Source organism: Furipterus horrens, unplaced genomic scaffold (assembly GCF_987537825.1).
Source record: "Furipterus horrens unplaced genomic scaffold, mFurHor1.1.pri manual_scaffold_17, whole genome shotgun sequence".
NCBI lineage: Eukaryota > Metazoa > Chordata > Mammalia > Chiroptera > Furipteridae > Furipterus > Furipterus horrens.
In genome coordinates this window covers 79236661-79262451 of record NW_028327187.1, presented here as the reverse complement: position 1 = coordinate 79262451, position 25791 = coordinate 79236661, and the positions used below count along the sequence as shown (strand labels likewise).

General features: G+C 40.2%; 1 protein-coding gene across 5 annotated transcripts in view; it reads right to left on the bottom strand.

The window, feature by feature from the left end:
* PHF8 (PHD finger protein 8) overlaps positions 1-25791 on the bottom strand; it is a 122800-nt gene that overhangs the window by 67896 nt on the left and 29113 nt on the right. For all 5 annotated transcript variants that reach the window (XM_090265368.1, XM_090265371.1, XM_090265372.1 and 2 more), the window contains exons 3-8: positions 16893-16978; positions 16400-16508; positions 13524-13684; positions 12760-12901; positions 11130-11316; positions 8315-8477 (exon numbers count right to left, since the gene is read on the bottom strand). In XM_090265368.1, the coding sequence (XP_090121494.1) occupies positions 8315-8477; positions 11130-11316; positions 12760-12901; positions 13524-13684; positions 16400-16508; positions 16893-16978 (848 nt within the window). The remainder of the gene's footprint in view (positions 1-8314; positions 8478-11129; positions 11317-12759; positions 12902-13523; positions 13685-16399; positions 16509-16892; positions 16979-25791) is intronic.

Genomic DNA, 25791 nt, shown 5'->3' with positions numbered 1-25791 from the left:
ACTTCAAAGTCTCTCTGTTGCCTCATCCAGCCTCTCCCCTGTCTCTAAGAAGGGCATCACCTCCTTGCCATGACTACCCCTTCTAACTCTGCCCTAGACAAAACAGAGGGTTTTGTGTTGGACAGATCTAGGTTCAAATTCTGCCATTTCTAGCCAAATGTCCACTTCACAGGTTGGTTGCAAAGCATGTATCTAACTTGGAACTCTATTCTCCTTGCCCTTAACCCTATACTACCTTCCGAAACCTTCTGATTTTTCTCCTTAAATCTCTCATATTCATCTCCCCTTCTCCATACATCTATCCTACCAATGCTTTGGTTAGACATCTCATTATCTCTCACCTTGGCTACTTACAACAGCCTCCAAACTGGATCCTCCATACCAGCAGTTTTTAAGGTGTCCTCCAGGGAACCCTGGGGGTCCTTGAGACTCTTTCAGAGCATATCCAAGGTCAAAACTATGCTCATGATAATACTAAAATGTCATTTATCTTTTTCACCCTCATTCTCCCATGAGTGTACAGTGGAATTTTCCAGAGGGTATGACATGATATCACAACATGCAAAAACAGATTTGAGGGTTCGGTTGTTTAAATGTTTTTGCAAACGTTTAAAACATTTGCAAAAATGTAAATGTCAACCTTCTCACCAAATTTTTTGGTTTGAAGATATTTTTCATAAAAATTGTTACACTAATATATAAGCTTATTAATATCATTTCTCAATGATTAATAAATATTTTTAAATTTTCTGTTTAATTTATAATATGCTAAATACTAATGTAAACCAAAAAGTAAAAGTTCTTTTGGGTCCTCTATAATATTTAAGAGTATAAAGGGGTCCTGAGTCCAAAGTGTTTGCAAACTACTGCTCTACACCAATTGCAACCTCTAAAGTCTATCTTTCACATCCCAAAGCAAAGTGATATATCTAAAATACAAATATGTCCGTGTCATCTCCTGCTCAAAACTCTTCAGTGAAATGCTCATTTACAGAAGAATTAATAAATTGCCATGTACTCATACAACAGAACACTGGAAAACAAGTAAAATGAATGAACTTCGGCTACAAGAGTCAACACGGATCTCATAATCACAATGTTCAGAGAAAAAAGCAAGTTGAGAAGAATACATCTCGAATATGATGATTCCATTTATATAACATTGAAAACCATGGAAAACAATATGATATGTTGCCTAATGAGGCATCCTATATATTAAGAGATTAAAGTTCACAAGCATGATAATTAGCAACTTCAGGACAATGGCTAGCTCTGAGAAGGAAAAATGGGAATGTAACTAAAGAGAGGTATACAAGAGGCTTCAAATATATTTGTAATAATTTGTATTTTAGTTAAGTTATAAACACACAAATGTTCATTATATTATTCTTCATATCTTTTGGTACATTTGAACTACTTAATAATTAAATAAAAAAACTTTTAATGGTCTCTAATCACTCCTGGGGTACATTCAGCCTCCCTACCTTTTCAACTTCATCTGCTCCCAACACCTGATCTTTAGAGTCCACTTTCCATAAACTGCTCCACACAGCCTTGCTTTCTCTCCTTATACCTTTCCCTATGTCTAAAATATCTTTCCTGACTTTCTTTTCTTGGTCAGTCCCTACTTACCCTTCAGGTATCAATCTTCTAAGATTTTAGCAAACCATTGGCTAGACTAAGTACTCTTCTCCGTGCTCCCGAAACTTCTGGTGAATATCTCTATTATGGCTATGAGAATATTATGCTGAAATGGCCTACTGAACTTCTGTCCCTAGCACCTAGCCCAATGCTGGAGCAGACAGTAGACACTAAACTCCTGTGGAACTAAGTAGATTGCACCAATTTGTGAAAATTTCTCCAAAGATGAAAATTAATCCAATTCAAATCTCTAACAGAGAAATTCAATTCACCAATCAGTTATTAAGTGCTCAGTGTAGAAAAAGAATTATATCTGGGAATAGAAAACTATAAAAGAGAAAAGCAGATGGATATAGGGACAGTGAGGGTGACTTGCCTCATCATATATTAAACATTCCACAAAACCAATGTAACCAAATCAAAATGACGTTGATATAGGAAATTGCTTCCGAGACTTCTGGTTAAGATGGAGGCATAGGCAGACATGCTTTGCCTCCTCACACATCCTTAGAAAGAATTACAACCAGAACTCAAACACAAATAACGCCCAGAACCATCAGAAAATTGAGCAGTATAGAAGTCCAACAACCAAGGATTTAAAGAAGCCCATATTCATCTAGATGAGTAGGAGGGGTGGAGTCATGAAGAAGAGAGGAGTGTGGTGTGGTGCTGAGAGGTGGCAGTGGCAGCAGAAGTGGGTTGCCCCACCCAGGCGACTACCTAAGGCTCCACCCCACACACTTTACAGGTGCCTTTTCTACATAGGCCATGCCACTAAGACAGGGAGTCAAAGCAGCTCTACCTAATACACAGAAGACAAACACAGGGAGACTGTCAAATTGAGGAGGCAAAGAAATACGGCCCAAATGAAAGAACAGAACAAAGCCTCAGAAAAAGAACTAAATGAAATGGAGATAGCCAACCTATCAGGTGCAGAGTTCAAAACACTGGTAATCAGGATGCTCAGAGAACTCATTGAGTATGGCCACAAAATAAAGGAAGAAATGAAGAATACACTAAGTGAAATAAAGAAAAATATACAGGGAACCAGCAGTGAGGGGAAGGAAGCCGAGATTCAAATCAACAATTTAGAACAAAAGGAAGAAATAAACAACCAGAACAGAAAAAAGAAATAAGAATTTAAAAAAAAGCGAGGAGAGCCCTGGCTGGTGTGGTTCAGTGGATTGAGTGCTGGCCTGCAAACCAAAAGATCTCAGGTTTGATTCCCAGTCAGGGCACATGCCTGGGTTGTGGGCCCGGTTCCCATTTGGGGGTGTGTGAGAGGCAACCAACCTCTCACACGACAATGTTTCTTTCCCTCTCTGTCTCCCTCCCTTCTACACTCTCTAAAACTAAATAAAAACTTTAAAAAAATAAAAAATAAAAAAAAAAACAAGGAAAGGCTTAGGAACCTCTGGGACAACTTTAAACATACCAACATCGAAACCACAGGGGTGCCAGAAGGAGAAGGAGAAGAGCAAGAAATTAAAAACTTATTTGAAAAAATAATGAAAGAAAACTTCCCAAATTTGGTGAAGGACATAGACATGCAAGTCCAGGAAGCACAGAGTCTCCAACAAGCTAGACCCAAAGAGGACCACACCAAGACACATCATAATTAAAGTGCCAAAAGTTAAAGACAAAGAGAAAATCTTAAAAGCAGCAAGAGAAAAGAAGAGAGTTACCTACAAAGGGGTTCTCATATCAGCTGATTTCTTAAAAAAAACTTTTCAGGCAAGAAGGGACTGGCAAGAAGTATTCAAAGTGATGAAAAGCAAGGACCTACAGCCAAGATTACTCTATCCAGCAAAGTTATCATTTAGAATGGGAGGGCAGATAAAGTGCTTTCCAGACAACATAAAGCTAAAGGAGTTCATCACCACCAAGCCATTATTATATGAAATGTCAAAGGGACTTACTTAAGAAAAAGATCAAAACTCTGAACATTAAAATGACAAGAAACAACTATCAACAACTGAATCTAAAAAACAGAAACAAAAACAAACTAAGCAAACAACCAGAACAGGAACAGAATCATAGATATGGGGATCATCTGAAGGGTTATCAAGTGGGAGGGGAAACAGTGAAGGGATTAAAAAGCATAATTGGTAGATACAAAATAGACAAGGGGATGTTACAGATAGTATAGAAAATGGAGAAGCCAAAGAACTTATATGCACAACCCATGGACATGAATTAAGGGGGGATTGCTGGAGGGAATGGGGGTACTGAGCAGAGGGGGGCAAAGGTGGAAAAATTGGGACAACTGCAATAGCAGAATCAAAATATAAAAAATTGCTTCAATGAACAATTGCAAGCATACATGAAACAACAACAAAAAAAGAAATCAAAAGAATATATAAAGAAGAAACATGGGAACACTGGAACTGAAAAATACTATATATGAAAGAAATAATGCAACAGAAGGGCTCAACAGCAGAATGGAGAAAACTGAGAAAAGAATCAGAGAACTTGAAGATAGAACAATAGAAAGTACCTAATATGAAAAGAGAGAAGAAACAGACTGACAGAAAGATTAACTTGGGGACCTAAGACTACAACAAAACATGTAACATTCATACAATCAGAGATCCAGAAGAAGAGTGTCAGATTAAAAATGCATTTAAGGAAATAATGGCTAAAGATATAAACCTACACATTCAAGAAACTCAGTGAACACATATAGAAAGTAGCAAAAAATGACCCTCATGGGGGAAAAGCAACTTGAATGACAGTTGAAATCTCATCAGAAACCATGGAGGCCAGAAGGAAGCAGCACAACATTCTTTAAGTACTAAAGGGAAAGAACTATCAACCTAGAGCTCTATATCCAGCAAAAATAATCTTCAGGAATGAAAGGGAAATCAAGACATTTACAGATAAAGAAAAACTAAAGGAATCTGTTGCCAGCAGACCTACCCCGACTATGAACAGAGAGGAAATGATAAAAGAAGGAATCTGAGAATATTAGGAAGAAAGAAGAAGAGAGTGAAAAATACAGTTAAATAAAACAGACTTTCCTTCTCGTGTGTATTCCAAATTATGTTTGACAGTTGAAACAAAACTTAAAACACTGTGCTATGTGGTTCTGAATGTATGCAGAGGAAGTATTTAAGACATATACATTATAAATGGGAAGGGTAAAAGGATGTGAACAGAGGTAAGGTTTAAACTCTTGTCTCAAGCTGGTTAAATGGCAATTAAAATGGCAATACCTGTAGACTGTGATAAGGTAGATATAGTTATAAATATAAAGTAAAACTACAGTAACCACTAAGAAGCCTATACAAAAACTGAAGCTAAAAATTCATATAGAAATTCAAGGTGCCCAGAATAGCAATAGTAATCTTGAATAAAAAAGCAAAGTTGGAGGCCTAACACTTCCCAATTTCAAAACTTACTAAAAAGGTTCAGTAGTTGAGACAATGTGATATGTTTATAAGGATAGACATATAGAACAATGGAATAGAATTCAAAGTCCAGAAATAAACCAATACACCTATGGTTATTTGCTTTTTTTACAAAGATATCAAGATAATTCAATAGGGAAAGAATAGTCTTTTCAAGTGGTTCTGGACATCCACACATACCAAAGAATGAAATTGAAACTTGATTCATATCACATATAAAAATTAACTTGAAATGGATGAAAGATCTAAATGTTAAGAACTAAAACTATAAAACTTGCAGGAGAAAACACAAGTATAAATCTTCATGAGTCTGAACTAGGCAATTGTCTCTTAGATATGACACCAAAAGCACAAGCAAAAAAAACAAAAACTAGATAAACTGCACTTGACCAATATCAAGAACAACATCAAGAAAATGAAAAGACAATGCCCAGAATGAGACAAAAGTATCTGCAGATCATATATCTGAAAAAGGTCTAATATTCAAAATATATAAAGAATATTTACAATAAAAAGACAAATTTCCAAATTAAAGACTGGGCAAAGGTTTTGAATAGACATTTCTCCAAAAATATATACACAAATGTCCAATAAGCACATGGAAAGATGCTTTCAACATCAATAATCATTAGAGAAAGAAATTAAAATCTCAATGACATATCACTTCATACCCACTAGTAGGCTATAATCATAAAGACAGACAAGGACAAGTGTTGGGGAGGGTGTGGAAATGTTGAGACCCTCATAAGTTGCTGGCTGGAATGCAAAATAATGCAGCTGCTTTAGAAAAGAGTTTGGCAGTTCCTCAAGGAGTTAAACATAGAGTTACCATATGACTGAACATATCCTCTCCTAGTTATATACCCGAGAACTGAAAATATGTCAACATGTACATGAATGTTCATAGTAGCATTATTCATAATAGCCAAAAAGTGAAAACAATTCAAATAACTATAAAATGATGAATGAATAAACAAAATGTGGTATATCCAGAGTGGATATACCATTTAAAGAATGGTATATCAACCATTTAAAGAATGAAGTACTGATATGTGCTATAACATGGATGAACCTTGAAAACAGTATGCTGAGCCCTGACTGGTGTGACTCAGGGGGGTTGGATGTCACCCCGCAAATGGAAAGGTCACCGGTTCAATTCCTTGCCAGGGCACATTCCTGGGTTGCAGGCCAGGTTCCCAGTTAGGGGTATGTATGCAAGAGGCAACCACACATTGATGTTTCTCTCCTTCTCTTTCTCTCCACTTCCCCCTGTCTCTAAAAATGAATAAATAAAATCGTTTTTTAAGAATAGAAAATAGTATGCTAAGTAAAAAGAGCCAGATACAAAAGATCACATATTGCAGGACTCTACTTACATGAAATAATCAGAATAGACAAATCCATACACAGTACAAAAGTGGTTGACAGGGACTAGGGGGAGGGAACAATGGGGAGTGGCTGCTAAAAACACAGGGTTTCTTTCTAAAGTGATGAAAATTTCTAGTGTTACATAGCAGTGATGGTTGTGCAACCCTATAAATATATTTTTAAACTTAACTGTACCCCTTGTACATGGTTAAGTTTTATGGCATGTGAACTATGTCTCATTTTTTAAAAAAGCCTACTTAACTAAATGAAAACAAAAATATAGCCCTGGCTAGTGTGGCCCAGTGGACTGAGTGCTGGCCTGTGAACCAAAGGGTCACTGGTTTGATCCCCAGTCAGAGCACATGCCTGGGTTGCAGGCCAGGTCCCCAGTTGGGGGCACACGAGAGGCAACCACACATTAATGTTTCTCCCCCTTTCTTTTACCCCCTTCCCCTCTCTCTAAAAATAAATAAATAAGATCTCTTTTTAAAATAAGAAAGGAAATACAACATATCAAAATATGTGACACAGGTAAATCAGTGCTATGGGGGGAATTTATAGCACTAAAATCTTACATTGGAAAAGAGGAAGCCCTGGCTGGTGTGGCTCAGTGGATTGAGTGCCAGCCTGCAAACCAAAGGGTCGCCTGTTCGATTCCCAGTCAGGGCACATTCCTGGGTTGCAGGCCAGGTCCTCAGTTGGGGGTACACAAGAGGCAACCACACATTGATGTTTCTCTCCCTCTCTTTCTCCCTCCCTTCACTTCTCTCTACAAATAAATATATAAAATCTGAAAAAAGAAAAAAAGAGAACAGGGAAAGTCTGAGATTGATTATCTAAGTTCCTGTCTCAAGACTGGAAAAAGGAGAGCAAAAGTAATCTAAAGCAGGCAGAACGAAGAAAAAACAAATATAAAAGCAGAAATCAATGAAAATGAAAACAGAAAGACAACAGGGAAAAGCAATGAAACAAGTGTTTTTTAAAAACTTCGATAAAATTAAAAAACCTTTATCGATATTTACACAGAATAAAAAGGAGAAGGCACAAACAACTAATATCAGGAATGAAACAGAGGATCTCACTAGAGAATTGAAGACATCAAAAGGATAATAAGGAAATACTATGAACAATTTTCATACATAAATTTAACAACTTAGGTAAAATGGATCAATTCCTTAGAAGAACAAACTATCACAACTTGACCTATCATGAAATAATTTGAATAGCCTAATAAAGTTTAAGAAGACTGAATGCTAATTAAAAAACTTCACCCAGAAGAAATCTCTAGGTCCATGAGATTGCACTAGAGAATTCTACCAACCATTTTGAGAAAACTTAACACTAATTCTGAAATCAAGAAAAATCTACATAAATGGAGAGACTTACTGTTAACAGAAGACTCAATATAGTAAAGATGTCGACTTTCCCCAAATTGAGGCAACTGGGGTGGTTTTTTCAAAATACGCACACTCATATCCCACCCAAAACCTACAAATTCAGATTTCTAGGGGTAAAGCCTAGGCATGTATTGTTTAGGGGAAAAGGACTTACCCTTACCCCAGCCTATAATGCCAGCCTCCCAGTCACTATCCCTAGAGTCATAGGGCTTAGAGTCCTATTTTCTATCTGCCTACTGAGTTGCCATCAGCCCAGTACAAAGCAGTCTATCAACCTCTTCCTGGACCTCCCCACCAGTAGCCTTCCCAAGTGACCATGCTGCCCACTGGCTGCCATGTGAATTTTCTTGAAGTCCAGTTCTGAGCCTTCAGCTGGTATGAAGGGGATGTCCCACATAATCAGATCAACACATTATGGGAAGGGGTTGGCTCTGGTACCACAAGCTCTCTTCCTCTTCCCACCCTCCTCAAATGCTCCCAGGGGGACCCAGGAAAGACCTGTAGGAATGAAAAGTGTCTGTCCTTGCTTCACGGAACACCTGTAGCACTTCTCCACCTGGTCCCCAAAGAACATCTCATCCTGGTTAGAGGAGCTGCTCCAGCACTCAAAGAGAGTCAGGTTGGCATTTGTTGGGCGGATCAGGTAGAAGATCTTCTCACCCTGAAACAAAAAGAGGTTAAATGCCATAAATAGCAAGGGCTTCCAGAAAAGTCTCCGGGGTGGGGGTGGGGTCTCCAAAAGGATATTCTCTCTCCCATGCTCCAAGACCATGTAGTATGCCAGAATTTTTTCCAAAACCAATCCAAGAATCATTTTTATATGGATTTGGAAAACTTCAAAAAGTGCTTTTTCACTTTTAAGCTTCTATAAAATTGGCAAGAATAAATCGTAAAGGGTATTTCAAACAAAATTGTTCAACTTAGCACAAATGTACACCAAAGGCTCCTATTTCTGATGCAATGCCAAATGAAAAATGGCCTCAATAGATGAAAAGATCGATACTACTAGCCCTAGGAGAATTTAAGGCCACATTACTGATGAGAAGAAAATTGAATTAGCCTTTAAATGCCATTTACAGAGAGTATTCCTTCTCACACCTGCAATCAAAGCTAATAAAAGTTTAAAAGTTCAGTCATTGCCCAAGGACTTCTGAAAGATTTTGTTAGGTGATTATCTGTTAAAAGAACATTTTATTTCCTAATTATATTTTGCCTGGATAATCACCAGAAACATAATTTGGCAGAAGACACAAAAACCCACTAGAACAAAATTATCCCCACCCCACAGCTTGACTACTTTAACCAATATTTCATGATAAATTTCAATGGAGAAATGCAACAAGGTAGAAATAATCTATTGTACAATTAGAGAAATTTGAATCATATCTGTAGATTAAATAAAAGTATTACATCAATATTAATTTCCTGATTTTGCTACCTATACTGTAATGCCGCTTTGTTTAAGAAGTATAGACTAAGCCCTGGCTGGTTGGCTCACTGGATTGAGCACCAGTCTGTGAACCAAAGGGTCGCTGGTTCGATTCCCAGTCAGGGCACATGCCTGGGTTGAGGGCCAGGTCCCCAATTGAGGGCGTGCACAAAAGGCAACCACATATTGCTGTTTCTCTCCCTCTCTTTCTCCCTCCCTTCCCCTCTCTCGAAAAATAAATAAAATAAAAAAGAATTATCTACACAATAAAGAAAAACTGCTTTAAAAAAGAAAAAATTACACTGAATTATTATGAGATAAAGAGACACGTCTACAACTACTCTTAAATGTTTCAGGAAAAATATATATAAAACCATTTTATTAAATTTGCTTTAGAGAAAAAAAGAATATAATAAGGCAGTAACATTTGGAGAACCTGAGTGAAGGACACAGAAATTCTTCCTATTATTTTTGTAATTTTTCTATAAAAAATAAGTTACTTAAAAATAAAAAAAGTTAGCTATAACATTTACATAATAGCACTTTCTTTTAAATGCTCCAATTTCTTCATGAGAAACCAATGGAAACAACTAGTTCAGGACTGGTGATCATTTGGACAAGAGCCATATCTGTTTTCTGCTCTTTCCTTAAATAGTATGACCTGTGGTAGAAAACAATCAAAATTACTTAAGAAATTTGTTTTCCAGACCTCAAAATCCTTTATAGTCATAAACAATTGATATGCTAATTACAAAACTGTAACAACTAAAAGGGAAACTATCTATAGGAAGGCTGACATTAAAAAAACCTTCTCAGCCCTGGCTGGAGTGGCTCAGTTGGTTGGGCATCATCCCATAAACCAAAGGTCCCCGGTTTGATTCCTGGTCAGAGCATGTATCTGGGTTGTAGGTTCAGTGCCCCCATTGGGGCACACACAGAAGGCAACCAATTGATGTTTCTTACATCAGTGTTTCTCTCCTCTCTTTCTCCCTCCCTTCCCCTCTCTAAGCAAAACTAAAACGAACATTTTTTAAAAACCTCATATACGTTCTATCTTGATGGTGACAGAATATACAACTATACACAAGTGTCAAAATTCACCAAACTATACACTTAAAACATTAATCTTATGGTACATAAATTATACCCAATGAAGTTGGCGGGAAGGGAAGTTTCTCAAGTTATCAGGAATTTCTGCAGTAAATATGGACATTTCCATATATAGTGGTAGGAGTACAGTAGTCCCTCTCTATATCGCGGTTCACTTATTGTGGCCTCACTGTATCGCGGGATTTTTTAAAAAATTATATTTAATTATTTATGACTGATTTTTCGCTACATCGCGGGATTTTGTGGTACTGTATATGTATGTTGTTAAAGTTACGTAGGTTTAAGAGTGTAGAATATGTTTAAGAACATAAGTAGTGTTTATAAAAGTGTGGAAAAGGTTAATAAGGGACTGGGAAAGGTTAATAAGGGACCAGAAACGGTTTATAACTGTGTGGGAAGGGTTTATAAAGCCTATAAATACTAAAATAAATGTAAGGTTCCTACTTGGCGGATTTTCACCTATCATGGGGGGGGGGGTCTAGAACGTGATACCCATGATAAGTGATGGAATACTGTATATATTGGTTAAATTAAGAATATAATAGCTAGAGAAAATTTTAGGCATCTGCTGTTATTCAAAAAATATGAAGCACCAACATGTTTACATGGCATATCCACTAAGTACCCAACCCTGAGAAAGTAGTTACATGAAAAATGTCACCCGAACAGAATATGGGAGGCAGGTAGGCCTCAGCAGCCTGTTTTGTGCTACCATCTTAAACAAACGGGGTGATCAAAGGCCTGGCTACCTCCAGAAGTCATATCCCTTCCTACCTTGAGCACATGGTACCAGACCGAGGTGCCGCCAAAGTCAATGTGAAAGTCTGTATAGCTATCCCGCACGCTCATGAGGCAGTACTTCTGCACATTGGGCCTCTCAAAGATACATTCCTCCGGCCACAAGTTCTCCACCCATGAGAGCTTCCGAACGATCTTGGGTGTCTCCACAAGGTTAGAAAGCCTAGCAAGAAAGGAATGGAGAGCTGATGTCAGCTGGTTAGGAATTGAGGTTAAAATCTGAATAAAATGTCCCCTGTCCCAGTGAGAGTCAGATAAGACAAAGATGTTCTCTCCACAGAATCCCCAATGGTACATAGGACACTTATTTAAGTCCTCATTCCCATCAGCTCTAGAAGTACCAAGTCCCAGCTCCACAGCCTTCCCCAAGTCAAAGACAATCATTTCCTCCACTAAATGTTCATACTCCCCCAACCCAGACCCACTCACTTGGCACTTGGTTTTTAACAGCTAACTGTACTGACCCCATCTCATAGTGTCTTCTTTCTGAGGAATGATTAGAGACACCTCCCTGGGCTCAGTTCCAGGTAAAGAAATGTTTCTCCCAAACACCAGGTTGTTTTTATCCTATGTGAAACCACAAATCTTGTAATATTGCATTCCTTTCTTTGTTCTGATCTTCAGGAAATTCCATAAAAATTCTACAGTCCTTCTCCACCAACTATCCAGACATTCATACATGCATTTTGTGAACAAATCACCTACCAGATGTATCTTATTTCCCCACCCTTATTTTCCTTTTATTCCAATTTTCTCTTTTATTCCATCTCAATAAGCTGCTTGAAATAGTTTTTCAAGATGAAGTAAGGTATAACCAGTTTTTTTAAGTACCTTCAGGTTAACTTTGCATGTTAAAACCAACAGCAAGGGTTCAATATTGTACTATAGTTATTATTAGATGTTGCTATTAAGGGAAATTGCCTGAAGGATACACAGGACCTCTCTGTACATATTTTTTGCAACTTTCTGTGTATCTATAATTATGTCAAAATTAAAAGTTAAAGCAGTAAACAGACAGTAAGCTTCCTAAGTGCAACGGATGTTATGATTTGGGGGGGATCTCTCATAGTTCTAAGCACAGAGAAGACTACATATATCTATTGAGTCCACGAGTCCACAAAGAATCATTTAAAGGTTATAAGCTTTTCTTCTTCTTTTTTAAATGTAAAAAACCTTATCCTCAGAGAAATTATTTGGGGGTAATTTTAGTAAATCTATTTCCCGGTACAGAGGACCTATCCTGGGAGTTAAACAAGTGACCATGTCACATTCTAAATATGAGAAAGTCTGAGAAAGCTGTTTTAGTCTTGAAAGAAATAAAAATTAAAATATTTAGAAAAAACAATTTAAAAAATCATAAAAATGTTTAAAATATAAAAAAATTAAAATAGCTACTGTATTAATCTATCCAATGCTAGAAACTGTAAAGAAGAAATATGATTTGATTGTGATAATGTGAGCATCTACCCTAGAAAAATGTAAACCAGCTCCCAATCCCAAAGGCAGAAACCACCTGCAGGAAAGGAACACTAATACAGTACATACTCAGTATATCACAAGTTCCAGGCATTTGTCAAGGCTTTTTTACTCACCCCTGCCCTCCTACCTGGTATCAGAGAATTCCAAACTAATGACATTGAGAACCTTCTCCCTCTTCCCACTGTAGTAATATTTCACAAAATCACCGAGCTTCATCTTGCAGTCAGCCTGGCGGGTCACATCAATCACATCAATCTCTTTGTCAGAACCTGGAGTAAAGAGATGGGTTCTGTACCAAGTGGTCTCAGAGACCGGGGGAGAGTATCTCATCCCCTTACCAGTCCCTAGAATGGCCTTACACTGAAACCTCTCTCATCAGACACTGTGTTTGTATGTGCTTGTTTGAGAGGTAGGTGTAGGAATCTCTCACACTCTCCTTAGACCTATGTGCTGGACCAGCACTGCCAGGGCAACAGAACGGCCCAACACATAGCCTCTCTTATAGTACAAGCCATTTGTCTGGGCCCTGCTTCCTCACTTTTTCTCCTCCTATCCCCCAAAACTCATGCTTAGAAGACAAATGGTATACGAGGGCAAAAGTTGAAGGCTTTCTCATCTCAAGAGAGGACAGAGAGACCACCAGGATCTCTGGAATTCCCCTGGTAAAAAATGAGGCTCAGCCTGGGGTTTTCTGGTCTATTAGGAAGAAAAGAAAGAGAAGAACGGGATTTTGGTTCTAGCTTTGCCAAAGTGCCTACCTCTGAGCCTGGCACTTCATATCGGATTCCCAAGATGACTAGAAAGGTAATGCAAAAAGTAGATGGAGGGGAAGGGTCACAGGTCTTGATGAAAGTGAACAATATCAGAGTTAAGGGGTTCTGTGTTGCTTACCAACATAGTGTTCCACATCCCTCACAGTGAATGATGGTGAAGGTAGTGTCATCCCCAATCCATCCTTCTTTAGGACAAGGATGGGCACACTGAAGCTATTCTCTTCCAGGAATTCCACCGTCAGCTGACTTCCAGTGGGCTTCAGAATCACTTCATCTGAGCTGTGGGCCACATGAGAGAAACTCTGAGCCCCAGAGGCCCTGCCACTGAAGGCCTCACTGGATACTACCGCTCACCCAAGGGGTGGGATCTCCCTGAGGGGACCTAAGGTGGGCTGGCAACTAACAGCATAAACTTCATGTGTCAGGGAAGAAGAGACCTATCCAAGATGAGAAGCCAGGTCCCTGGCAGAGGTGGGAATCTTAACCCAGGTTATCCTGTCAACAGGGTGCTCCTCTCTGGATGACAAATGAATAAATCAGTTAACAACCTGCCCAGGAAGAAAAGACGTATCTGACAAGTTTAGCTGATTTATTGTAACTCAGAGCAGCAGTATCCAATTTAAAATATTGGCAAATAAAGAGAATAGACTGATGAAAAACTGAAAACAATTTTTGCAACTACTTTCTCAACATACATACTTAGTTAACTAGAAAAAATGAGTTTTTGTTTTTTTTTTAAATCATGCGGGAGAAAAGATGGACTACTTATAAGTTGTTTGGCACAAACATCTGGAAAAACATTAAGCTCAATGTCTATTGCACTCTTTACATAGCTCTAAACAGAATTGGAAAAAATAAAGCCACAGAGTAGTAGGAAAAAATGTAGGAAAAACAATTTAACTACATTAAAATTGTCTTCAAGGGAAACTATTATGAATCAGTAAGAAATAAGCAGTAACCCAAAAGAAAAATAGATGAATAACACAAGTGGGCAGTAACAGAGGAAGGAGTAAGGATGACTTATAAATGAACAAACACATACATGCCTCCTTCATAATTAAAGAACTCAAGTGGAAACAATATTTCATTTTTTTACCTTATGAAAAAGACAAAAAAACGTTTGATAATAAACAGTGCTGGCCAGGTTATAGAGAATTAGACACTCTCACACATTGTCTAGTGGGGGTGTAAAATGATAAAGCCACTTTGGAAATAATTTGACAATATTTGAAAGCACATACTCTTTGACCTCGCAATTTCATTTTTAGGTAAATAAAGCTACACATAAATTTATCCACATATGCAAAAACTTAAGAATAAAGACATTCATTGCAGTATTTTTTTCTAATAGCAAAAGACTAGAATTAATTTAAATGTTCATCAATAGACAACTGGCTAAATAAATTATATGTCCATACAATGGAATTATAAACATCTATGAAAAAGAATGAAGAACATGTGCATGTGTTGCAATAAGATTGATCTTAAAGATATATATAATTTTAGGTTAAAAAAGCAAGATGCAGAACAATAGTGTTTCTATTTGTATTTTTTAAGAGGAATACACACACACACACACACACACACACTTGTATAAGCAATAACTATTTCTGAAAGAATGCACAAGAAATTGGTTGACTTTGGAGAACAGATATGAGGACTCTGAGGTAAAAAGGAGACTCGCCTTTAAACAAACACATAAAGCAAAAAATATTAAGTTGAAGAAACAGTTATGATTCTAAACAACACTTCAACTACAGGAAAGCTGAAAATGATCAAATGAATTAAAAACTAAGCAAAAGAACCCTGGCTGGTGCGGCTCAGAGGATTAAGGGCTGGCCTACGAACCGAAAGGTCGCTGGTTCGATTCCCAGTCAGGGCACATCCATGGGTTGCAGGCCAGGTCCCCAGTTCCCAGTTGGGGGTGTGCAAGAGGTAGCTGATCAATGTTTCTCTCACACATCAATGTTTATCTCCCTCACTTTCTCCCTTCCTACCCCCTCTCTCAAAGTAAATAAATGAAATCTTTAATTTAAAAAACTAAGCAAAAGAGAGTACTTCATTCATTTTTCTAACTCATTATTTTTGCTCAATTGGTGTAATTTATTTTTAATATGTCCATCTTAATTTTTTAATAGGAAAACTTTTTCTTGATTGCAAAAGAAAAACATGATCACTAAAATTGCTTCTTTATTTTTTAAAAAGAGACCCCTTTACAATGAGAGAAGTAAAATTTTGGATCTTTAAGACTTCTTCTAGCCGTGGTTGGTGTGGCTCAGTAGATTGAGCACCGGCCTCCAAACCAAAGGGTTACTGGTTCAATTCCCACTCAGGGTACATGCCTGAGTTGAGGGCCAGGTCCCCAGCTGAGGGCATGCGAGAGGCAACTACACATTGGTGTTTCTCTCCCTCTGTTTCTCCCTCCTTTCCCCTCTCTCTAAAAATAAAATAAAATTTTAGCCCTGGCCAGATAGCCCAATTGGTTAGAGTGCTGTCTCACTATGCCAAGGTTGTGGGTTCAATCCCTGGTCAGGAGACATACAAGAAGCAACCAATGAATGCACAAATTGCATAAATAAATGGAACAACAAATCAATGTTTCTCTCTTTCTCTCTAAAAAAATCAATAAATAAAAAAGTATTTAAAATAAATAAACAAATACAATTTTTAAAAAATGAGACTCCTTCTAGTTGTAGCAATCCTTGGGTGCATGCAAATATCCTCTCCTCTCCTGACTTGGCAAAACTGCCTCCCAATCTACCAAAAGTTTTCACAAGTAAACCTTAATGTACTCTGTACGTCAAAATGAAACTGTAGCAATGTTTCTCAGAAACTGACAATAACAGAAGATCCGTCTCCAGAGGGAACTCACAGAGCCCTGTAGACACCGCCAAGTGGAGAAGAACCAAATGGGATTGCCAGTGGGAAAGATGGGGAGAGCCCCACCTTCCCAGAGTCCTGGAGTTCACCAGTCCATGGGATATGGGTACTCACCTGTCAAAGGTCCTACTGCGGAGCTCTCGAATGAATGTAGGGCTTCCAGTTTTCACTGGCTTCCCCTTGTGTGCATCATGCCCTTTTGAAGACACACGGCGTTTTTTCACTAAGCCAGAAAAGACGTGACACCGTGAGTCATAATGGCTGTGAGCTATGGTTCTAAGAACAAAGACCTCAGCAGATCCTGCTTCTCTTCCACTCTAATAACCCCTTGGGGCACCTGGAGTCAACAAGGCCTTCACAGATTCAGGAAAGGTCCTGGGAAGGTAAGTGCTTCCTCTGAGGAATCTCAGCAAGGGATGAGGTGAAGCTCTGCACTCTGCACTCCCAGAGGGGTGGCTGCTGTCCTGCAGGGCCCGCACAGGCCTCTGCTATATTTCCCAAGGGAGATGAATGTGAAACACCCAACAAAGGCAATACCATTCCAAGAGTCCTTTGCTTTCTCTCTCCTATGACCCACCGCCTCTTAGAAACCCCAAGGTCTACTTACTGATGGAGGGCCCATGTAAGACCTCACAGTTTGGGCAGTGATACAGGTCAATGTCAGCAGCCTTCTCCTCTTCGACACCAACACAACTAGAAAAGACAAAACCAGCCAAAGTTTATTAAAATTTTACTTTTCCTAAGGTCTAGAACTGTGCTGTCCAGTACACATGACTATTTACATTTAAATTAAATTCAAATTAAGTAAAAATTTAAAAGCTATTCCTCCATCACACTAGCTACAATTCAAGTGCTCAATAGCCACATGTGGCCAGAAGCTACTATATTGAGTAGGTTATCGAACATTTTCATCAGTGCAAAAAGTTCTACTGGACCACATTGGTTCATCTAAAACAATTATGACAGAGTGAAAAACGTACACACAGTTAAACTTCATTACGACACAATAGGAATATCAAATAGACTTCCAGCCAAGATGGAGGCCTAGACAGACACACTGCATCTCCCTCCACACAAAGAAGGGATAAAACTACCTCAAAACTAGAGACAACTTCCGGCCAAGATGGAGGCTTAGACTGACATGCTCGGTCTCCCTCTACAACTAGAAAGGAATACAACTACCTCAAAACAAAAGATAACTAGAAATTCCAGAAAATAAAACTACACGGAAGCCCAACGTACGAAGTTATAAACCAGCGGCGCTCCTCAGACAGGTAGGAAGAGTGAAAGTGGATGGTGATGTTTGCGGTCGCACCAGGGACAGCAGCAGGGAGAGCAATCCCAGCCGCAGTAGAGCCACAGCAGCTTGTGACCCCCAACGCTGGGAAAGGCAGCCCCCGCATTGCCTCGGACGGTGAGGCCCAGAGGGCGGGAGGACGGATCCCGGTCTCCCAGCAGAGAATAATGGCGGGAATCCATCTTGGACCCCCGCCCCCACACAAAGCGCCACAGCATCATGAAAAAGGTTGCGGATCACCACCGGTCGCTGGGTAGTGAGGACAAAATGCCACAGCGCGGCTAAAAAGATAGCGGATCACCACCTGTTGCCGGGTTGTGACGAGTACACGGGCTCCTATAGCCTGCCCAAGAAGCAAAGCAAAACAAAAATCTGTCAAAATGAGGCAGACAACTACAGAAATCCCGGTGACGCAGCTCAACAGGCAACAAATGAAGAATCTGACAGACGAACAAATAAGAAACCTGTCAGAGGCTCAGTTCAGAGTTATAGTCATTAGGTGGCTTACAGAATTAACAAAAGATTTGGAACAAGACGAGAAAGGATTGAAAGCCACTCATACTGAAAAGAACGAAAACACATATGAAACAAGTGGTGAGGAAATAAAATCCAGAGATCAAATCAACAAACCGGAACATAGGGAAGGAACAAACAGTCAACCAGTGCGGAAAGAGGAAACAGAAAGCAAGGAAAGTGAGGAGAGGATTAGAAACCTCTGGGACAGCTATAAGTGAACAAACATTAGAATTATAGGGTTGCCAGAGGGCAAAGAAGAACTAGAAATTGAAAAATTATGTGAAACAGTAATGAAGCAGAACTTCCCTAACTTGGGGAAAGAAATTGACTTACAGGTCCAGGAAGCACAGAGAGTTCCAGAAAAACTGGACCCAGGGAGAACCACTCCAAGACACATTATAATCAAAATGTCAAAAATTAAAGATAAAGAGAGAATCTTAAAAGCAGCAAGAGATAAGAAAAGAATCATGTACAAAGGGGTTCCAATTAGACTATAAGCTGACTTCTCAAAGGAGACCCTGCAGGCAAGAAATATTCAAAGTAATGAAAAGCAAAATCCTACAACCACGAATACTCTATCCAGTGAAGCTGTCATTCAGAATAGAAGGGCAGAGAAAGTGCTTCCAGGACAAAGTAAAACTGAAGGAGTTCATTAGATCCAAACCACTGTTATATGACATGTTAAAGGGACTGGTTTAGAAAAATGAGGATCAAAACTGAACATTAAAATGAAAACCGCATCAGAACAACCAACAACAGAAGCTAGGGAATCGAAACAAAGGCAAACTAAACAGGCAAGGAGAGGGGAAAAAGAACTATAGGTATGGGGAGCATACTGGGGGGAGGTCAGCAGGGAGGGGGGAGGGGGAGAGGGAGGGAGATGGTACAGGAATTAAGAAGCATAGTAGGAGGGAGTGGAGTAGACAGGAAGATGATGAGAAGAACTATATGCACAACCAATGGACATGGACTAAAAGCGGGAGACAACTGGAGGGAGGGGGGCCACCATGTGGAGGGGAGTAGAAGGAAAGGAAATTGGGACAACTGTAACAGTATAAGCAATAAAACATGTTTTAAAAAAAATAGAGACAACCAGAAGTTCCAGAAAATTGAGCTGCATGGAAGTCCAACAAAGCTATAAAGAAAAAATACTCATCCAGACAGGTAGGTGGGGCAGAGCCGGGGAGGAGAGGAAGCAGTGTGGTAGCGGCTGCGGCAGGCCGGCGGAAAGTGAAGTCACACGTTTTAAAGAGTGGTGAGGGACACTTGGTGAGTGCTCCCAGCACCAGACCAGACCACACAGCTCATGGTTCTAGCACCAGGAAAATAAAAGTCTCACTTCTTCTGACTGTGCAGACCAGTGGGGATTGGGGCAGAAGAAAAAACTGCAGGTCTCTCAGCAAAGTCCGCTTGTTTAACGGGCCCCCACGGTCCTAGAACATCTGCAAACCCACCCACTCTGGGAACAACGGCCAGGGCAACAGCTAGAGAGGTGCCAGTCCCACGTGGGAAGTGGGAGAAGTGCCTGGAAAAGGGGCGAGTGCTGAGCAAGCAGAATTGTTCCCTCTCAGACCCCTCCCCCACAAACAGCGCCACAACGTGTTGAAACGGGTCACCCATACTGACGAATACCTAAAGCTCTGCCCCTTACAACATTAACAGGTGTGACAGCTCTACCTAAGACACAGAGGCAGCCCTGCCTGGTGTGGCTCAGTGGACTGAGCACCAGCCTGCGAACTGAAGGGTCACCAGTTCAATTCCTAGTCAGGGCACATGCCTGGGTTGCGGGCCAGCTCCCCATTCGGAGGTGAATGAGAGGCAACCACACATTGATGTTTCTCTCCCTCTCTTTCTCCATCTTCTCCCCTCTCTCTAAAAATAAATAAAATATTTTTTTAAAAAAGACGCAGAGGCAAACAAACACGGGAGCCTGTCAAGATGAGGAGACAAGTATGGCCCAAAAGAGGGAACGGATCAAGGTTCCAGTGGGAGAACTAAGCAACGAGGAGATAGCCAATCTAACAGATGAGGAGACAGCCAACCTAACAGACGTAGAGTTCAAAACACTGGTGTTGAAGATGCTTACAGACTTGACAGATATGCTTGAGTACGGCAAACTCAGAAAGGAAGAAGTAAAGGCTATGCTAAATGAAACGAAGGAAAATCCACACAAAACCAACGGTGAAGGGAAGGAAACAGGGGTTCAAATCAATGATTTGTAATATAAGGAAGAAAAATATAGTCAACCAGTACAGAATGAGAAAACAAGAATTGAAAAACATGAGGAGAGGCTTGGGAACCTCTAGGACAAGTTTAAATGTGCCAACATCCGAATCATAGGGATGCCAGAAGGAGAAGAGGAAGAGCAAGAAACTCAAAGCTTATGTAAAAAAATAATGGAGAAAAACTTCCCTAATTTGGCAAAGGAAATAGACGTGCAAGTCCAGGAAGCACACAGAGTCCCAAACAAGCTAGATCCAAAGAGGACCACACCAAGACACATAATAATTAAAACACCAAAGGTTCAAGATAAAAAGAGAATCTTAAAAGCAGCAAGAGAAAAGCAGAGAGTTACCTACAAAGGGGTACCTATAAGACTATCAGGTGATTTCTCAAAAGAAACTTTGCAGGCAAGAAGGGACTGGCAAGAAGTATTCAATGTAATGAAAAGCAAGGACCTACAACCAAGATTACTCTATCCAGCAAAGCTATCATTCAGAATACAAGGGCAGATAAAGCGCTTCCCAGACAAGGTAAAGCTAAAGGAGTTCATCATCACCAAGCCCTTATTATATGAAATGTTGAAGGAACTTATTTAAGAAAAAGAAGATCAAAACTATGAACATTAAAATAACAACTCACGACTATCAACAACTGAACCTAAAAAATAAAAACAAAATCCAACTAATCAATCCAGAATACGAACACAATCATAAGTATAGGGATAATTTGTAGGGTTATCAGCTGGGAGGGAGAAGGGAGAGAAATGGGGAAATGGCGCAGGGATTAAGAAGCATAATCAGTTGGTACAAAATAGACAGGGGTAAGTTAAGAATAATATAGGAAAGGGTGAAGCCAAAGAACTTATATGCATGACCCATGGACATGAACTAAGGCCAGTGGGATTGCTGGAGGGAAGTGGGTTACTGGGCAGAGGGGCGCAAAGGGAAAAGAAACTGGGACCACTGTAACAACATCATCAATAAAATATACTTTAAAAAAAAAGACAAAGAATGGTCAAAGCTGAAAGAGACTCTAGATTGGTGTTGTCCAATAGAAACATAATGTGAGCCACACAGATAATTTTAAATGTACTAGAAGCTACATTAAAAAGGTGAAAATAGGTGAAATTTTAATATTTTATTTAATCAATATATCCAAAATGTTATCATTTCAACATGTAATCAAAAATGTAAATGTTACTGAGCTATTTTACTTTATTAAATGAAAAATACTAAAAATATTTTATAGTCAACAGTGGTTCTGAGTGAAGGATTACAAGTAATCATTTCTCTTCCTAATCTGTATTTTCAAATTTTCTACAATGAACATATGTTACTTATTTCACATTGTATTATCTAAAAAATACTTAATTTTGAAAATTTGAGTTTCCATGTATATGAGATGGAAATGTCACATAATTAAACCCTCCCTCACCAAAGAAGTCACCAGCAGTCCTCCAAATAACTTTGGGCTAAGATCAAAGTCCTAAAACCTTTTGGTCAGCCACACATAGCAGGAAGAATAAAAATAGGGCACAGCTCCAACTGTTTCAGCTAAGATCATGCTCATAAACTGACTTCCTGGGATTAGGACCCCACCACTTTCTCGATCGCTAATCCTAATGCCTGTAAACGTGCTGCATATCAATAAACTGGGTATATCACCATCAATTTGGTAGGATTTTTTTTAAGAGAGTCAGATAATGTATATAAAGTGCTTAGTGCAGTAAGGACAGACTGGTCACAGTAAGTAGTCAGTAAGTAATAACTAATATTTTTTCACCCAGTCTAGAGGTCACCTTTCACCTGCCTAAGCCTTCTTTAAATACATTCCCCAGACCTTATAGCATTAACTCACTTCCCTGGACTACATGCCTTCTGTCTCACTCCTCTGCTACCCTTGGACCCTGCTCAAGAAGGACATCTCTCTCCCGAACTTACAGTCCATATAGCTATGTGCTTTCTTCACCCCAAATATCCACTGTTCATCAACTTTCCCAACTTTTCTGCTGTACCCCCAGCAACCTCATTTCTTGGTAAACAGACTCCTCTATATTTACATCCCATTCAACAAACACCTTCTCTTCCCCTTCCTGGTTTAACTGAATGCAGTCTCTCACCATTTTCTCTATACCAGTGCCACTCAAAGTGTGGTCCATGGACTACTGCTGTCGTGAAATTAGTACAGAAAGAAAATTAGCATCCAAGAACTTTAATGGCAATTTGGCTGAATAATTTTATGTCTGTTGAATCTAATATTAAAAAAATGGGGGCTTTTATTTTGTATAGCTTTTCTTTGTTCAGATCATTTTTCTAGTAATTCTTATTTTATTTTACAAAAGGAGCAGTCCATTATGGATTAGAAATTAAAAAGTTGAAGAAGCACTGTGGTAGGCAGAGCTCTGTCAGGTAGAAGTTGTACATTCTCCCAGACCCTTATAACTCAGGCCTGGGCGGGGGGCACACATGACCCTCACTCTCCAGTGAGACTGCCAGATAAATCTCTCCTCTACCCTTGTGTAAGATCATCTAGCCATACCGCTTCCCACTCCTCTTCATTGTCAATTACTGATCTCCTCAACATTATCTCTTCTTCCCTCGTTGAAGAACATAGTCACAGATTCCCCTCGACCCATCTCCTGCCAACTTTCCACGTGACATCACTAATGTCAACATCCTGGACTCAGCTCTTTGACTTTCTGATCCTTGGCGACTAATGTCTCCATTCCCATTTCAGCTACCATCTCCTATAGTCAACACTTGCAGTTGTTCCACCTATATAATGTGAAATTCATACATCACACTCTCCGACCATAAGTATATTCATTCAGCTCTCATTCACTACACCTGTTCTTTGCTTGCATAATCCCTTGATCCTACTTTTAAGCTATTCACCTGTTCTTGACTTGACCCTTCTACCCTATCTTGAATTCCAGCATTCCTCACTTCAATCATTCCCTTACAGATATCCTCAACTCACTTGCCCCACTGCATCTCCATCACCCCCACATACAAATCCCAACCCTGGCTCAATCCAACAACATAACACTTGACCCACTGGGCATGGCTAGAGAAAAATCAATCCATGGATTCATGCCACAATAAATTCATTGTCCAAAATATCTGAGTCACAGAATAGCCAATACAATATTGAAGGAGAAAAACTAAGTTGGAAGACTGATGCTACTTGACTTCAAAACTCAGTATAAAGCTACAGTAATCAAGACAGTGTGATATTAAAAGAATAAACAAACAGATCAATGGAACAGAACAGAGAATCCAGAAATAGACCGACATAAAAACAGTCAACTGATCTTTGACAAAGAAGTAAAAGTAATATAATATAGCAAAGACAGTCTTCTCAACAAATGATGCTGGAACAACTGAACATCCACATGCAAACAAATCAATCTAGACACAGATCTTACATCGTTCACAAAATGAACTCAAAATGGATCATGAGCATAAACGTAAAACACAAAACTATAAAATTCCCAGAAGATAACCCAGGAAAAAACCTTGATAACTTTGTGCATGGCAAATGCCTTTTTAGATTAAACACCAAAGGCATGATCCATGAAAGAAAGAACTGATAAACTGGATTTCATTAAAATTAAAAATCTTCTTTGGCCCTGGCTGGTGTAGTTCAGTGGATTGAGTGCCAGCCTGTGATCTGAATGGTCACTGGTTTGATTTCCTGTTGGTGCACATGCCTGAGTCAGGTTCCCAGTTGGGGGCATGCGAGAGGCAACTGATTGATTGATCTCTCGCACATTGATGTTCTCTCCCTATCTTTCTCCCTCCCTTTCCCTCTTTCTAAAAGTAAATAAATAAAATATTTTTAAAAAAGAGTATATGCTCAATAAACACTGAACATTTCAAAAAAAGACTTCTCTGTGAAAGACATTGTGAAGAGAATGAAAAGACAAGCCACAGACTGGTAGTAACTATTTGCAAAAGACATATCTGATAAAGGACTGTTATCCAAAATATACAAAGAATTCTTAAAACTCAATAATAAGAAAATGAACAACCCAATTAAAAATGATTAAAAGATTTGAACAGACACCTCACCAAAGAATATATACAGATGGCAAATAAGCATATGAAAAGACACTCGAGAACGTCTCAGTGAGCAGCTGGACACTGGCAGGAGTCGAGCCATGGCACTGCTGGATTAGAGAAAATCCATCTGGGAACAACCTGTTTAGTGAGGATAGCGGACGAAAAGGGGATGAAACGGGATTCCTGACTGGGGCGGCTGCCCGAGCTGCGGCGGGAAGCACACAAAGGCTTTTTGGCAACCACAGGCTGCCCCGGAGAGGAGTCGGGAGGAGAGCGGATCTCTGCCCGCTGGCAGAGACGGGACTCGACCAAGTGGCATTGGCGCCGAAGGACAGGAGACAGCGTGCTGCCGGGAAAGTGAGAACATAATTCTCCTTTCTATTTTTCTCTAGTGGACGGTGGAGAGGGGAGGAAAGTTTGGGGGTGGTAGGCCATTCTTGAGGAGCGCAGGCGCAGAGGCGCGCTCATCCACTCCCCAACCCTACCCCTGGGTCGCGGGGGCGCGCATAGGGAAGTGCTCTCACTCACTGGCCCAGGTGCACGGGGCCGTGAGTCCAGGCGTCCCTCGGACACTCCCCAACGGACATAAGATCAGTGCCCCAACGGGCACAGGGAGGGCCCACTGAACACGCAGAGGACCGTGCACAGATACCCCTAGACAGCTCCCGTGGGCGCCGGGTCCCAGGCCGGAAAGCAGACCACTAGCGCAGCCTCTGTTTGTGCCCGCCCAGACGGGTGAGGGAAGGCGGGCGGCTGCGGCTCACAGACGCTCACTTCCACTGAGCACAAGTGTCCGCGGCCCCGCCCTAAGAGACGAGAGACCAACTCCTGGATCTCGGCTCAGTGGGACTAAGGGCACGGGGCAGTGCGCGAGCACGAAAACACCTCAGCCCGGGGACAATAGGTGCCAATCCCAGGGCAAGCTCTCGGGCCGCCCGCGAGTGCAGGGACGCGCGCAGGGACACTTCGGCGCGAACGCAGAACCACCTCAGCCCGGCAACAATAGGCGCCAATCCCGGGCAAGCTCTTGGGCTGCCCGAGCGCACAGGGGCTCGCGTGCAAGGGCACCTCAACTGGCTCCAGCGGGCAGCAAGGGAGCGCACCATGCCGGCAACCGCGGGCGCACACCAGTGCTGCAAGAAACAAGAACCTCTGACCTGCCACACTAGACCAGCTGCGGACGCAGAAAAAGAAGGCAATTCTTTTCCAATTTTTTTTCTCCCTTTCCTCTTTCTTTCTTTCTTCTTAATTCTTTCTTTTCTTTCTTTCTTTCTTTCTTTCTTTCTTTCTTTCTTTCTTTCTTTCTTTCTTTCTTTCTTTCTTCTTTTCTTTCTTCTCTTTTCTTGGGATTTTTTTGGGGGGGACTTGGGGGGTATTATTTTTTTCTTCAATTTTTTTTCTCTCTT